The sequence below is a fragment of the Ctenocephalides felis genome, unplaced genomic scaffold (genome assembly GCF_003426905.1).
Source record: "Ctenocephalides felis isolate EL2017-DRISC unplaced genomic scaffold, ASM342690v1 CF-g0.4_SCAFFOLD_00845, whole genome shotgun sequence".
In the NCBI taxonomy this organism is placed as follows: Eukaryota; Metazoa; Arthropoda; class Insecta; order Siphonaptera; family Pulicidae; genus Ctenocephalides; species Ctenocephalides felis.
Genome location: NW_020536999.1, coordinates 60,142,387 through 60,159,613, shown reverse-complemented (window position 1 = coordinate 60,159,613; position 17,227 = coordinate 60,142,387). Strand labels below are relative to the sequence as shown.

Genomic DNA, 17,227 nt, shown 5'->3' with positions numbered 1-17,227 from the left:
ATATGATTTAATATCAACATAGAAAAGATTTTATAAAATAATATTTATTTTATATTCTAAATTTGTAATAATTTTCAGTTTATGAAATTATGAGTAAAGTAAACGATTTCAATTATTAAATTGTATTGATCATAACTTTTCTACAAATTTTAGTAAATATTGGAATCGCAGCATGTGTAGGCTTATATGCAGAGTGTGATATAAAAATACTACAAAAATAGATATTTAATTGCCATATGAATGACATCATGCACCAATAGATCGATATATGTTTATTTCGAAAAATAAATAAAACTTTATTAAAATAATTCTTGAAGAAATTTCTAAAGTTGCAAGTTGCAATGTAATATATACTTTTAGATAATTTATTAATTAATTACTCAATATATCAAAGCTTTAATATTCAGAAAATTTTAATTGCCTTATGCATATATCCCTACACCGGACTTTTAAGGAAATTTTTAGGATAAGTATTTTTTCTACAAATTATAATTTTATTCAGTTTAATTTATAATATTTACATTTACGTTTTACTAGTATATTATTTAATTTAAAAAAGTATTTTAAATATTATTTAATATTTATGATTAAAAATTAAAGAACATTTTATATTTATTATTTTTTTATAAAAATTCTCTAACAATATTTTAGTTATTTCAATTTCCGTGTGAATCACGTCCTTTTTCGTTGTAGTAGATCATAATTTTATTAAAAAAAATATTTTAAAAATTATTTAATCATTAGAATTACACTAGATTCGTGATAGTATTTTATAATATTTTAATTAAAATTGCCGTATAAATTTCTTTGAACTATATCCAATTATATTATCAAGATAAAAATATATTATAAAATTTGCAAGAATTAATTTTCTGAATAATTTATAAATGAAATATGATATATACAAGTAGTTTATACATGGATTTAAACTTGTTTTAAAAATACTTTAATGATTATATAGATAATGTCAAGTTTATATTCGCAAGAATTACCTATATAAAAACTATAAGAGTTTTGATATAAAAATGCAAAAAATACTTTTGTGATTTTAGAACATTATTTTATTAAACTAGTGATGTATGGTATCGTGCCTTAAGGCAAGTTGCTAGAACTTTCCGTACCGTATTCGAGGAATATTAAATGTTTTCAAATAGATTATTATAAATACTGCAACCTATATATGTTTGAAGAAAGGTAAATAAAACTCAAAAAGTAAGTAAAACTCAATCAAATAAATTTAACATGAAGGACATTGTCTAACATTTATAGGAATTGAATTATATAAACTGAATAGCAAAGTTAAAATTATTTATTTCAAGTATATAAGTAGGCTTTAGAACTTTAGCCAAAATTAAAATTAAAATCTGAATTATTTTCGATATGCAAACAAAAAAGATTTTTTGAGAAAAAAAATCGGAAAAACATCTTCTTCAATTTTTTTTTCAAAAGCAATTACAAAACAATTGTATTTTGTTTTTTGAAACATTCAAAATCATTGTGCGCCCGAAAACGTGGACGAAAAATTTTGGACACACAAAACATGCACACGCACACACACATTCATTTTTTCTGAGGTATGCCAAAATGTTCATAAACCTTCAAAACGTGAAGATATGCAAAAAATTTAGTTTCGATTTTGGCCCATTACTATATCTTACCCTACGGGAAATTAAAAAACCCTCAAAAACAATCGTTTTGTCAATGCAAGCATGAATTATTCAAATTTGATGCTTCTTTCTCTCAAAAACTACCATTTTTGCACATTTAGCTTCTTATCTCTAAAACCGCTGGACCTGTCTCTGCCAAAAACTAATCAGCACGTTCCTATCAGCAAGAATCAAATGTTTTTTGAACATTTTAAATCGGTTGATACGTGCACCCGAAATCGTGGACAAAACATTGTATCCACACAAAACACACTCACACATACACACACACACATCGGTTTTTTCTGAGGTGTGCCAAAATGTTCAGTAACTTCTGAAACGTGAAGATATGCGAAAATTTTCATTTTGGATTTTTTGATGATAACAATAATTATCGATCACGTGATCAATGGACGTCCCCAAAGATAGATGGAATGATAGACAGGTAGTCAGATAGAAAGACAGATAAAATGGTAAACAAGTAGATATATAGAATGATGGATAGGTGGATAGGTGGACATGTGAACTTTAGGGTGGTCCTTGATATGGATGTTTTTGAATTTTCTTGCTCCCAGTGGCTCAAATGCTTCCAAATTGATGAAAAACAATTCCCCGAAAGTTTTATCTTTTGATATTAGCATTTAGATAGTCCGCACTCCAACCAAAGTTTCTTGATTTTTCTTCCTAAGTAAATACTGATTTTATGGAAAATATAAAATTCTTGTCGTGAATTTTTTATTTATGTTCAAAATAAGTATGATTTATATGTTTTCCGGTGAAATATTCTAAATCAAAAGAACTTAAACTCAGTAAAAGGGTTAAAGATCTTTTAAAGACCCTACGGGAAGTTAAAGTTGATCTAGTCCATATTTTATTAATTAAAAGTACTTTAAAAATACTTGATGATTATATATATAAACAAATATATGTATTTTATAAACTTTTACGCTATATAGAAAATACCCGAACGATTTAAACCGCATCGTAAATTTGTTCTTGTTAACTTCCCGTAGGGCAAGTTATAGTAATCGCAAAAAATCGAAAATGAAAATTTTTATATATCTTTACGTTTCAGAAGTTTCTGAACATTTTGGCATACCTTAGAAAAAATGGATGTATGTGTGTGTGTGTGTGTGTATGTATGTATGTACGTAGGTGTATGTATGTGCGGATACAAATTTTCGTCGACGATTTCGGGAACACGGATCAACCGATTTGAATAATTCAAAAAGCATTCGATTCGTATTGATAAGAAGACGTGCTGATTAGTTTTTGGCGAAGGCAGGTCCAGCCGTTCCAAAGGCACGGGGCAAAAAGTGCCTAAAACGATAACTCAGTTTTTAAGAGAACGGAGCGTCCGATTTTAATAATTCAAAAAACATTTGACTTGTATTGACAAGATGAAGAATTGATCAAATTTTCATGCGGGCAGGTCTAGCGGTTTCGGAGATCTAACCAAAAAAGTAAAAAAAAATGCCATTTGGCGGTCAAAAATGATCATTAGATATATGCACATCAGATTATCAGATATTTTATAGAGATTTTAACAATAAGTATAAATTTTGTTTGCATTCCTATGGGTTCCGTACCAATGTTTATTCGGAAGTCGGCGACGCGGCGCTTACGCGCTTTGACATTTTGTCTCTATGCAGTTAAAGCAGTACGATCGCTTTGAAAACTAGCTGTAAGTGGAATTCTGTCTTGAGGCAATTATGGCATCGTGCCTTAAGGCAAATTGCTGGAACTTCCCGTACCGTAACGAAATGTTCGAGGAATACTGAATGTTTTCAAATAGATTATTATAAATATTGTAACATTGTCTAATATTTATAAGAATTATATAAACTGAATTGCAGAGTTGAAATTATTTGTAAAGTATATTAGAACTATAGTCAGAATTAAAAATAAAATCTGAAATATTTTTGATAAAACTAAAAAAAAAAAAAAAAAAAAAAAAAAATTGAACAAAATTTTTTTTCCAAAATCAATTATTTTGTTAAGACAAGCAGAAAGTTCTTTGAATCATTTAAATCGGACGCTTAGTTCTCTCAAAAACTGCCATTTTTTACATATTTAGCTCCATATCTTCGAAATGGCTGGGCCTGCCTTTGCCAAAAACTAATAAGCACTTCTCCCAATCATTACTAATTGAATGCTTTTTAGATCATTCAAATCAGATACTCCGTTCTCTCAAAAATTCGATTTCTATTTTCTGCACTCTTTGCTCCGTATCTCCGAAACGGCTGGACCTGCCTTTGCCAAAAACTAATCAGCTCTTTTCCCTATCAATATGAATCGAATGTTTTTTGAACCATTCAAATCGGTTAATCCGTGCGCCCTAAAACGTGACTGGAAATTTGTATCCATACATACATACACACACACACACACACACATCCATTTTTTCTGAGGTATGCCAAAACGTTCAAAAACCTTCAAAACGTCGAGAAATGTTAAAATTTTCAATTCCGATTTTCGGCCCATTACAATAACTTACCCTACGGGAAGTTAAAAAGTTCAGATCTTCCAAAATAAGCCAAAATAGAGAAAACATCATTTTTTCAAAAAAAAATTGAAAAAAAAAGTTTTTTTAAAATTTTTTTTTTTTTTAATTTTTTTTTCAAAAAAAAAAGTAATTTTTTGTCCAATTTATCGTTTCTCAAAAATCTTATTTTTTCGAAGTAAATTTTTTTTGAAAATGTCAATTGTTTTTTAAAAAAATAATAATTTTTGGTACGGGAAGTTCCAGGAATTTGCCTTAAGGCACGATGCATTAATTGCCTTAAGACAGAATTCCACTTACAGCTAGTTCGTCCTTTATCCGTTATCCCTATCCCGTTATCCGAGTATTCCACCCTTCGGCAAGTTCAGGTTGCGCGGTTGCGCCAGTGCGGCGTGAAGTTCTCCGTCAAAGTATTGAATGAATGCGAAATGTCAAGAGACATGAGCAGATGTCATTCAGAGTTTGTTAGCGCTAGAGCCGTGCTAGTGGCGTCAGACTTCTAATTCGGTTCCATTTCTCCGTCCTTACAATTAAAAACAAATAACGAAAATTAAATCAGAAAAGACTCGCACACGAACAGATAATGGATAATAAATAAAATTCAATTTATCACAATTATGTGACTCGAGGGTCAAGGAGACAGGAATCGTTCGATGCGTGAGTATTAATAAACGCATTCGTGATTTGATTTGTAGTTTATTTGCAATTCAGTTTAAGATTAAAAATAATAGTGCTTCGGTAGGCTGCTTCTTGTAGTTTTTATGAGATTGTTTTTTGAAGGTTAGTGTCGAATGTGTTGCGCAATTTTGCCATTAAACTTTATGGTTCCTACCGAATTGTGAATTAAATATTAAAGGTTTAATAAGGTTTCAGTGTAACGACATATACAGTTCGTGGAGTTTCTGTTTTATTCATAATTTGAGCAGGTATGTAATCGGAATTATAGAGACGCCTTATTATGAACTAAATTCAGCACTCACATTTATATATAAGCCAAACAAGCTGTAACTTAGTAACACCGCGTTTTGGAGCCCCCATAAAAATTCTGTTTTATTCATAATTTAAGCAGGAATGTAATCGGAATTATATAGACGCCTTATTATGAACTAAATTCAGTACTCTCATTTATATATAAGCCAAACAAGCTGTAACTTAGTAACACCGCGTTTTGGAGCCCCCATAAAAATTCTGTTTTATTCATAATTTGAGCAGGTATGTAATCGGAATTATAGAGACACCTTATTATGAGCTAAATTCAGTACATACTCTCATTTATATATTAGCCAAACAAGCTGTAACTTAGTAACACCTCGTTTTGGAGCCCCCATAAAAATTCTGTTTTATTCATAATTTGAGCAGGTATGTAATCGGAATTATAGAGACGCCTTTTTATGATCTAAAATCAGTACTCACATTTATATATAAGCCAAACAAGCTGTAACTTAGTAACACCGCGTTTTGGAGCCCCCATAAAAATTCTGTTTTATTCATAATTTAAGCAGGAATGTAATCGGAATTATATAGACGCCTTATTATGAACTAAATTCAGTACTCTCATTTATATATAAGCCAAACAAGCTGTAACTTAGTAACACCGAGTTTTGGAGCCCCCATAAAAATTCTACATTGTATATGATTAAATAGCGGTATATAGGGTTTCGCATGTTAAATGATATAGAACTTTATACTGAATCTTTACTATAATGTATATTTATGTTGTGTTTACTTGGAAAGTCGAAAATAAACTACACCGTTTTATATCACTTTTGAATTACCGAAATAATTCTTTTTGCTGAAACCTTGTTGAAACTCTGTTCTTATCGAATATTTTATATATAGGGTGAAACGAGGCTTAAAGGTCCGCGGGTAAAAAGGTCTACCACCGATATTTCAAAAGTTTGTAAAGTTAATAATTTTTAGCAACAATATTTGAAAGTAGAGGGAAAAAGATGTATCACCATCCATCACCTTGATTCTTACGACATTGCTACTGGAAGAAAAATGGCATTGTTTGAAAATCCTTAACAAATGTATTTTATTTCATTATTAGTTTTTTTTTTGGTTGTGAGCACGAGTTTACGAGCAATCAATATAATTTTTAAGTGTACGTTATATAATTGTTTTATAAGATGTATTGTTAATTAACTTCCCGTAGGGTAGTTATAGTAATGGGCCGAAAATCGAAAATGAAAATTTTTGCATTTCTCGACGTTTTGAAGTTTTCTGAACATTTTGGCATACCTCATAAAAAATGAATGTGTGTGTGTGTTTTGTATGTCCGCATTTTTTCGTCCACGTTTTCGGGCGCACGGATCAACCGATTTGAATGGTTAAAAAAACATTCGATTCCTATTGATAGGAAGATTAGTTTTTGACAAAGACAGGTCCAGCCGTTACGGAGATACGGAGCAACGAATGCAAAAAATACAAATCGAGTTTTTGAAAGTATAGAGCATTTATACTTATTTATCTATGTATAGAGCATTCGATTTAAATGATCCAAGAAACATTCAATTCATAATGATGGAGAGAAGCGGTGATTAGTTTTTAGCAAAGGCAGGTCCACCCATTTCTAAGATACCGAGCTAAATGTGTAAAAAATGGCAGTTTTTGAGAGAACCAAGTGTCCGATTTGAATTATTCAAAGAACTTTTTGCTTGTTTCAACAAAATAATTGCTTTTGGACAAAAATTTTAGTTTCTAATTTTTTTTCTCAAAAAAATTTTTTTTTGTATATTGAAAATGATTCAAATTTTAATTTAAGTCTGTTCTAATATACTTTAAACAAAAATTTCAGCTTTGCAATTCAGTTTATTTAATTCTTATAAATATTAGACAATGTTACAATATTTATAATAATCTATTTGAAAACATTCAATATTCCTCGAAAATTTCGTTACGATACGGGAAGTTCCAGCTGTTTGCTTTAGGGCACGATGCCATACACCACTAGTTTTAACTTAGATTTACCACTTTTTTTATATAATCTCTATAAAAGCTTACACGTGAGTGATATAAAAAGGACCATCTTAACCCTATGGTGGTTTTTATAAATACCTTATAAAACATGAATGTGTGTATGCGATTTCGGGCGCACGGATTAACCACTTGAATAATTCAAAAAGCATTCGATTTCTAATGATGGGGAGACGTGCTGATAAGTTTTTGCCAAAGACAGGTCCAGCCGTTTCGGAAATACGGAGTAAAGAATACAGATAATAGAAATTAAGTTCTTGAGAGAACAGACCATCCGACTTGAATGATTCAAAAAACATTCAATTCGTAATGATGGGGGTATTGATTAAATTTGGCAAAGACAGGTACAGCCGTTTTAGAAATACGGAGGTAAACGTGCAAACAATGGTAGTTTTTGAGAGAACTAAGCGTCCAATTTGAATGATTCAAAGAACTTTCTGCTTTTTTTAACAAAATAATTGCTTTTGTAAAAAAAATTGTGTATCAATTGTGTATCAATTTTATCAATATACTTTAAACAAATATTTTTAACTTTGCAATTCATTTTATATAATTCTTATAAATATTAGACAATGTTACAATATTTATAATAATCTATTTTGAAAACATTTAATATTCCTTGAACATTTCGTTACGGTACGGGAAGATCCAGCAATTTGCCCAAGGCACGATTCCATACACACCATCAGTTTAAATTTTTCATTCAAATTTCTCTATAAGATGAAATTTTCGGTTTTGAGATCATTGAAAGCATACAAGTTGTATGTCAAGGTATAATTTTGATGTATCAATTCGTTTTTAGAACATACATCTGTGATAAGTCAGATCGCAACCTAGGATTGCAGTAATAAAAAGCCTAAACTAAAATAATAAAAACAAATATCATTTATTTTAAATGAAATGTCTATACTGAAAAAGATATCGAGTAATAGTGATGAAAATCTTATATAGCTAACCGGTGTTTCTAAACTATTGACCTGAAGGATTTTTTATGTTGTCAAGTTTTAAAAATGTTGGCAAAAACTACTGTATACATTCTTAAAATTGTTCTTGATGAAATTTTAAATAAAATTATGTTTTATAGTTTTAAGGTGAAAAGGAAAATGTTGAGAAAACGTATAAAAAAAAATTAAAATTCAACAATTTAATATGTAGTTAACAAAATCATTGGACATACAAGTAATAAACTAAGTATAATTTAAGTTTCAAACTTAAACTATAGAGATAATTTTAACTGACAATGAGGTACTGCAATATCAAAACATGAAAAATAAAACGCTATAAAAGTGTAAAACTAGTGCACACACAAAGCACTAATTGTAATAACTATACAATCAATGCAATAAAATTCAACGTTAACCGAAACGATTTAGAACTATTGCACTGTTAGTCTACTATATTTTCTTGTCATAAAACTGAAACATATAGGAACCGCAAATATAGTCCTTCTGCATTATTATTGGAGTCTTATTTTTTCTGTCGTTTTCTGACCCTTTTTATCTCTAATTACTATTGAATTTTACTTAAATTATATAATGAGTTTTTATTTGTATAATTCAGCAATAATTTGCAAACTTGTTTTTACTCACCCAGGGTAATCTGTAACCACATAATCTGTTGTAGTTTAAAAAATCTCAATAGAAAATTTAAGTCGTTTTTTCCTCCATTTTTTGCATTTTGATCCCCTATTTTGACTTTAGTTAGATTCGTGTTCAGTGATAAAAACTACTTCGAAAAACATATGTCGCGCACCCAAACTGACCTTTTTTTTTTTTGAGAGTCTGTGTAATTTGAGAAAATACGAAATCTCGTTGGAGTTAAAAAAATATAAATATCGAGAATAATAAAATGGTAAAACCAAATTTGAAAAATAGTACGCAAACTGGCGATGATAAAAGTCACCAAACAGTGGTTCAATCCCCTGGACATATTTTCAAACAGTGCTTCTATTACTTCTATAAATAGGTCTGAGAATCCGGTTAATATGACGTAGTTTTGCCAGTTTTTTTTGGACATTCGTTTAGGCTCCAGCTATAGGTTTACTTTATTGAATAAACAAGAATTTAACGACTATTACGTGAGTCGTCCGATTATCCCTTAATGGACCACGGGCGCCGTATAGGCGATGATAATTTTACCAACTGGATCCAATGGCGCATATATAGTACCAAACTATTATTAATTTTATTATATTTACTGTTGCAACATTTACAAGAAACGCGTTAATAAAAGTGTTGCGATTTTTTGTGCCTTTCATATACATGGCCTGGATTTCCGGGATGGTCCCGAATCCTTGCTTTTTGGATTTTTTGAAAGCAATATTTATCCTGTGCTCAATTTTTTAAAACCCGATTGTTCTGCAAATTTCAAAAAGTTTTCAATATTAATTTTAAATATAATACAATTAGAATTAAATTTGAGCTGAAAAACTATTCAAACCCCTGATTTAAAATACAAAAAATGTCTTCTTAATTATTGTGTAATTTCATTACAAAAGCAATATTGTTTTTATATTTTTTAATTTCCCAAAGGAGAAGTTTATGCTTTCATCAAAAAATCCGATTCGTTAATTTTATGTTTTCTCGACGTTTCAAGCCATTCTGGATCGAATGAGATCAAATTTGTAAAAAGTATGTGTATGCGTATGTGAACAGTTTTTTGCCGTAAATTGCGATTTCAAAAATTTAAAAGCCATTCGATGGACTATCGTTTGTCAGTTTTGCGCTATGATCGGCCGAACCGTTTCTTTGTAAATCGCAAAATTTTTTGTCCACGTTTTACCCCGTAATTCTGAAAAATTCCAAAACCGTTCGAAAGATATTGGTTGGGAATCCTGCTACTAAACCAGCAAAGTCCTACGGAAACTGGTTCAATTATAAAAATTATTGATTTTTGAAAATTAGCTTTTAGAAAATACTGCGAGTTAACGTCTTCGTTCGTTTTCAATTATGTGTAATAAATCCACTCGGAATACTTTTAATCACTCATAAATTAATTTATTTTTACACATATCGGAAAGTTCATGTAACTTGCCTCAAGGCAAAATACCAATACCAACTAGTTTAAGAAATCGTTCGCAGTTTGAGATTCAGAAGTTATTTAGCTTAAAACTGTCAAAAATAATTACTTTACTGGTTAAGTCATCGGGGTGAATATAATGAATATTTATAAAAAAGAAAAAGCTTAGCACAAAATTTCAATACTCGATTTATAAATGTTTTCAGGCATCTCGTATAAATGCTAGACCTGGAATGAACTTCAATTTGTTCCGGACCGCTAAGGGTTACTGCAGCGGTTTCCAACCTTTTCTTTCTTGCGCCCCCCTTCCGAATGAAAAAAATATTGCGCCCCCCCCCCTTCTTATTTTTCTAACAATTTAATTTAAATATAATTAATATAACTGAAATTATGCCAAATAATACACAGTATTATAAAAAATATACATACAAACATAACTATTTATTATAAAAATTTTCTGTTTCACATAAGTAAGATCTCACAAATGGTGATAAAATTTCTAAAGAATTATTTGTCAAAGTAGGAAAATCGTCCTTTACTGGTAACCAAAACTCAACAATGTATTTTCGTCCTGAAACATCTGCTTCAATGTGCTATCACTAGATAAATCAATTATCATTTTATGCTCTGCTGTTGAATGACCAAATTCATCATGTTTCTCAATGACAAATGGATTTCTAATCCATTCGTATTTAGACGTAATTAGATAAAGTAATGCGAAAATTGGTTTCGTAGACTAGTCACATGACTGATATAATAATAAGATCTTTGCTTACTTCTGTTTCATCAGTAACACAAGTAATTTTAAAAGTGGGAAATATGTTAAAGTTATAAGGTTATTTGATACTAGCTAGTTCTAATCTTTTCATAAAAGCCGTAAGCTTGTCTTTCTGAACAAAAGCACGAATTTGAGATCTTTGCATTGATTTATTTAAATCAAAATTTATTAAAATCTTTGAAAAATATCAACTAAATACGCAAATTTTGCGAGGAACTTTGTGTCCTAAAACAAGATTACTCCGTCTCTTTTGTTATCAGCAAGAAATACAGCAATTTCTTTTTTGAGCTCAAACACACTTAGAAGTACTTTAAGTATTTTGCTGATTTGTTTTGGACACTTACTCAGCATTTATTTAGGACACTTACTCAGCATATTTTTGAAACAACTTTGCGCCCCCCTTGGAACGATATGGCGCCCCCCCAGGGGGGCGCGCCCCACAGGTTGGAAATCACTGGGTTACTGTGACCAAATATTTCTGTTTGATTTCTTAGAGTGTATTCTGACTTCAAAAAAATGTTAAGGGCATATTCTAGCCTAGAGGCATGAATTTTACGCGATTTTTGAAAGGTCATAAAATAAAGGCATAAATACTTTTACTTTAGTATTAATTATTGTTTTGAGAATTTAAAAATAATGATAAAAATTAAAAATAATCAAAGTTTTAACTCCAGGAGGTGATGAAGTGGAGAACCTCAAAAAATTGGCTGAAAAATTTATTATATTGTTTTTGTTTACAAAATAGCTACTAAAAGAGAAATTTTATTTACAACACGTTATTCAAATTAAGAAATTTTGACTTTTGAAATATTCTCGAAATTTTTAAAATTTAAATAAAAATTGGAATTTGGGAATGAGCGTAGTTTATACTGAAGAAAAGTCTATAAAAAAATTAACTAATAATTTTATTTAAATTGGTCCAAAAGAGGTTGAGAAATCTTGAGTATCGTATCGAAAATGACAGTTTCGAGAAAAATGCGTTTAAAAGTATCTGGTAAGAACGGAATGAAGGGAGATTATTGTGCTCTAACAGCTATAACTTCGCAAATAATTTAAATTATAAAAAAAATTTTTGTAGACATATTCTTGAAGAGTTAAACTTAGAAAATATGCGAACAAAAATGAGGTTTTTTTAAATTCTAGGTCATAATACCCCTTTAAGACAGCACGATTACATTAAGACTTCTATAAGAAATTACATTTATAAGAATAGCATTGATAACCAGTTTGAAAGTACCAAAATACCCTACTGTAACAGTAGTACTTTTAATACTACAGAAAAATATTTTTTTGATTGGAATATGAAAAAAATCTAACAGTTTATAATTCAAATTTATAAAAAGTTTAAGAACCACTGGTTTATTACAATTTCCTTTTGGCGTTTATGGTGCCCATCATAAAATCCTGTCTGTTTAAATGTTAAGTCAGTTTTAATGATGTAGTTGATCTATTTGTAGGTTGCGGCAGAAACGCGACGAAGGAAGGATTATTTATAGAGAGTTTCAGTAGTTTCATAGATAACAACTCTAGAAGATAACTAATTAAAGTGATGAAGCTAATTGATGCAATCAGTTAGTGTTATCATATGAATTGCAAAGACAGACCAGTGCCAGAATATTCAGCACAGAAGCAAGATGAAGCATGCGGGGACTGGTGACACTTGTGAAAAGGGAAAGGTATATTAGTAAATTAGAAAACAATTATTATATTTATAATAATTAAAAAACATTACACAAACGAGCATGTTAACACACTTCAAATTGCCAAACTGCACAAACATTTTCCTATTAACATCTAACAAATTTATATATACTAACAAAGCATCTACGAACTACCTATGATCAACTGTGACAACTCAATATCGTTCACAAAATCAATATCTTCATAACTATTTTATGAAAACAATTATCTTAATTATGAATATATTATAAATATAGTTAATATATTATATATTATAAAATAATACTATTTGCTTTTATCAAAATTAAAGTGTTCGATAATTGTTTAAATTCGATTTACTGCTTGAATGATTTTTTACATCAGTTTCCTGTGATCTGCCAACAATCAATATTTTTTATTATTTAAAGCCAATTTACCAAATTGTTAATTTGTACAAACTAAATGTTCTATAAAAGAAATTTTTATATATTTAAAGGCATCATGATATGATACGATAAACTAGTTTTTGATGAGATACTTATATTAATATGATATATGACTGTAGAGCATTTGATCAGATTTTGTACTTATAAATAGTAATTACAAAATAAATAAAAAGCACTTCAAAATGTTATAGTAAAAAGTGTTACTGAAATAAACAATTCTCTATATATATCTAAAAGAATAACTAATATCTAAAATCTAAAAATATCTAAAAAGAATAACTAATACCTAATAATACCTATTACCTAAATAAAAGAATAACGAATATCTAAAAGATAACTAATTACATAAATTGATTCGAAAAGGGAATGCCTGTTGGACTAATGGCAATGAATTAAAGTAAGTTGTCCTATGATCCAAATTTAACATTTGTTTGAGGCACATTTATTGAAAAGTTATAGATAACATCTATGCCATATAATCATCATTTTAAATAATATAAAATGAACAGAATCTTTGTAATGAAAAAGAAAATAATTATATGTATAATCATATATATGAATAATAAGTACATAATATATAAGAAACACTTCAAAATGTTATAGAAAATCGTTTTATCAAAATACAAAATTCTCAAGCAAAAAGGAAACTAATTGACTTGATTCGACAAAAGAATACCTGTCGAATGTTATTATTGAAGTATTGAATAAATAAGAAATCGATTAGTATTGAATCAAAGAAAGATGTCTTATATAATTCAAATTTAACTTTTGTTTGAGACTAGCCTATGAAAAAGCTTTAGATAACATTTATGCCATTAAATTAACATTTTAAAGTATGAGTAGAATCTTTATAATGGTAAAAATAATAATGGAATTAAGAGCTGTGATATAGATTTGAGATCATTGAGAAAGAAGTTAGTGAATAGTATGTGAACAAGTGACGATCAAAGAAACTAATGGTGATTCAATTCTATGGATCAATTTCAAGAGGCACTTTCATTTTCATATTGTTATCATGTTAATAATACTGTAACGTAAAAACTGATAAAGATGCAAAGATATACTCTCAATAAATAAACTCAAATAAATATCATAAGTTTGAACAAGACACTGAAACCAAATTGGTTAATTTTTAATATTATTAGCAGTTCAACAACAATCAATAATGGCTTGTAAATAAATATGTATAGTTGCTCATCATCTATCAAACATAATGGTTATATAAAAATTTCTTTTATAAGTCGAAGCATACGACAAAGGGTATGGCTAATTTTATAATCTGTATATTAATAATGGAAAGTTCACTTCAAGTGGTAACAATTTTATAATTTTGTTAAATACTTGTTCTGAACATTTTAAAAAGACTATTTGAAGTGATTTATTATTATCGATCCAAATTTATTGAGACAAAAAGTGATTTATTGTTATCGAGCCAAATTTTAAATCAGCTTTATGACTCAATATTTGACAAGAATGATTGTCAAATAGGATATTGGTAAAACTATTTCACTTGGTAATTGAGTTTAATGGGAAGTTCACTTCAAGTTGTAACAATTTCAAAATTTTTTAAATACTTGTCTTAAACATTTTAAAAAGAATATTTGAAGTGATTTATTTTTATCGATATAGCCAAATTTTAAATAAGCTTCATGACTCAATATTTGACAAAGATTTGTCAAATTAAGATATTAGTAAAACTATTTCACAAAAGTTCACATCAAGTTGTAACAGTTTTATAAATATTTGAAATACTTGTCTCAGGCATTTTAAAAAGGATATTTGATGTTATTTATTGCCATCGATATAGCCAAATTTTACATCTACTTCATGATTCAATATTTGACAAGAATTATTGTCAAATTAAAATATTAGTAAAACTATTTGGCTTGATAAATGAGTTCAATGGAATGTTCACGTCAAGTGAACAGTTTTACAAATTTTTGAAATACTTGTCTCATGTATTTTAAAAAGAATATTTGAAGTGATTTATCACCATTGATATAGACAAATTTTGAATCAGCTTTATGTATCGATATTTTGACAAGAATGCTTGCCAAATTAAAATATTAGTAAAACTTTTTGACTTGGTAAATGAGTTTAATGGAATGTTTACCTCAAGTGAACAGTTTTACAAATTTTTGAAATACTTGTCTTGGGCATTTTAAAAAGAATATTTAAAGTGATTTATTGCCATTGATATAGACGAATTTTGAATATGATTTATGTCTCAATATTTGACAAAGATGATTGTCAAAATAAGATATCAATAAAACTGTTTGACTTGATAATTGAGTTTAATGGAAAGTTCACTTCAAGTGGTAACAGTTTCAAAATGTTTAAATATAGACAAATTTTGAATCTCTATGTCTCAATATTTGACAAATATGATTGTCACACTAAGATATTGGTAAAACTATATGTAGTAGTATGAGTATAAGTGTATTCATAACAACCAATCGACTCAGTTACCAAGTCAAATAACCCTGTAATGTTTATCCTTCTTGTATGAATGTTCAAACTACTGTCTTAAATATCTTATTAATCTCATATTATCTATTAACCAGGTGATGGTATTTCTTCGAATGAGTTTTCGTGATTTGTGTATAGTGACAGTGTCTTTACCTCTAATTTCATTGTTGATCTGTTTTTGTAACGGCCTATGTCTTCCAATATGATGACATACATGAGACGCATTGTAGAGTAAGTGTGAAATGATATCATCTATATATGTTTTAACTGTCTTCAAATGATTTTAGTTATGCAATTATTGCAAATAATATGAATTGCATCTGTTAAAAATTCAATTGAACAGATACAATTCATCATGTTATAACAGTTGTTTAAAAAATGTAATTTACATAAACTTACCTAATTCTTGTTCCAACACAAAATAATATTAATAAGTAGAGTTAAATTAATTTAACAATGATTAGAAATTAATACACTTCATCAAAAACTTTAACGATTACTGAAAAACTGACATAGATTCGGCACTATTTTCTGCGAAATATTGTGAAGTTGTTCAAGTTTCCGATTGGTTGCAGAAACAGAGTAAAAACAGTGTTGCCAATGGAATAAATTAAGCCGTCATTTTTCAAAACGGAATATATATTTTTTTTAATTAATTCGATTTATAAAAATATTAATTGTATAAAACGTTTCTACAGTATATTTAATTGAATTAAATAAATAAAACTACGCATGTATTTTTTAGTTTCAATGTTTCTTGAAGCTTTTTGAACGAATGCCAGGACTAAAATAGTGCAGAAACTCTAATATATGATGTAAAATCTAGTATATAAAGTAATATTTAGTTTAAAAATTGATAGATCTTTTTCAAATTAGGTATATAATATTATACCATCAATTAGTGCGGTGACAGGCGTAAGTCCCCAAAGATATTTGTGGAGGATAAGTGTTGCTTTGCATATGGGACCCAGGATTGCAATTGCTTTGGTATCAAAAACTTTCTATGATAATCTAGTCATTAATTATAAAGGAGTAAGTAAACCCCGAATGAGTTTCTGATTTTAATTTTAGTATGATGTTTAAATGAAGAATTTTTTTTAACAGCAAGAATCATCCCGAGCCAAAATTTTAAACACATTGTGCCATTGGTTGAATTGCATTGAAATAGCAGCATTATGCGGTGTTACTTATATTTCAAATCGTGAAAATTACCGTAAGTAACAACTTTAGTTTGTAAATATCATTGTAAGTATTATTGCTGTTACTATTGTAACTTTATATTTCTTATAATATTTGCACAATATTAGTATACTTGATAGATAATATAATATATAATAGATATCATATGACAGTAGTTTGTTGTAACATGGAAATATTATTAAATCTAAAATATATAGGGAAATGCAAGAATTACTGACCAATCTACATTCTAAAATTGTGCACTGATATTTCCAATACGCATTAACCTTATATTTTTAAATTTTTATTATAAAGCGATTGCACATCTTATTTTTTACTGTTATTTCTTATTAATACTATTATTTATTTTTTATATTTGCATTCTAGATACAATTTCTGCAAATTTAGTGAATTTTATCAATACATATACATATGCATTTTTTTACATAGAAATTTTATGTAATTACTTTACTGATAATTCCATTTGGGGCTATATACTACTTTTCTATTTATTATATATTATATATTATATTATATATTATATATTATAAAA

At 28.5% G+C, this 17,227-nt stretch overlaps 1 protein-coding gene across 1 annotated transcript; it reads left to right on the top strand.

The window, feature by feature from the left end:
- The first annotated feature begins 4,693 nt into the window (after window positions 1-4,693).
- On the top strand, window positions 4,694-16,716 carry LOC113386762 (post-GPI attachment to proteins factor 2-like). The gene is given in 6 exon segments (XM_026624518.1): window positions 4,694-4,806; window positions 12,379-12,597; window positions 15,591-15,671; window positions 15,673-15,726; window positions 16,372-16,527; window positions 16,600-16,716. Coding segments are annotated over 5 exon segments (450 nt in total). The 5' UTR covers window positions 4,694-4,806; window positions 12,379-12,555.
- The last annotated feature ends 511 nt before the right edge of the window (window positions 16,717-17,227 follow it).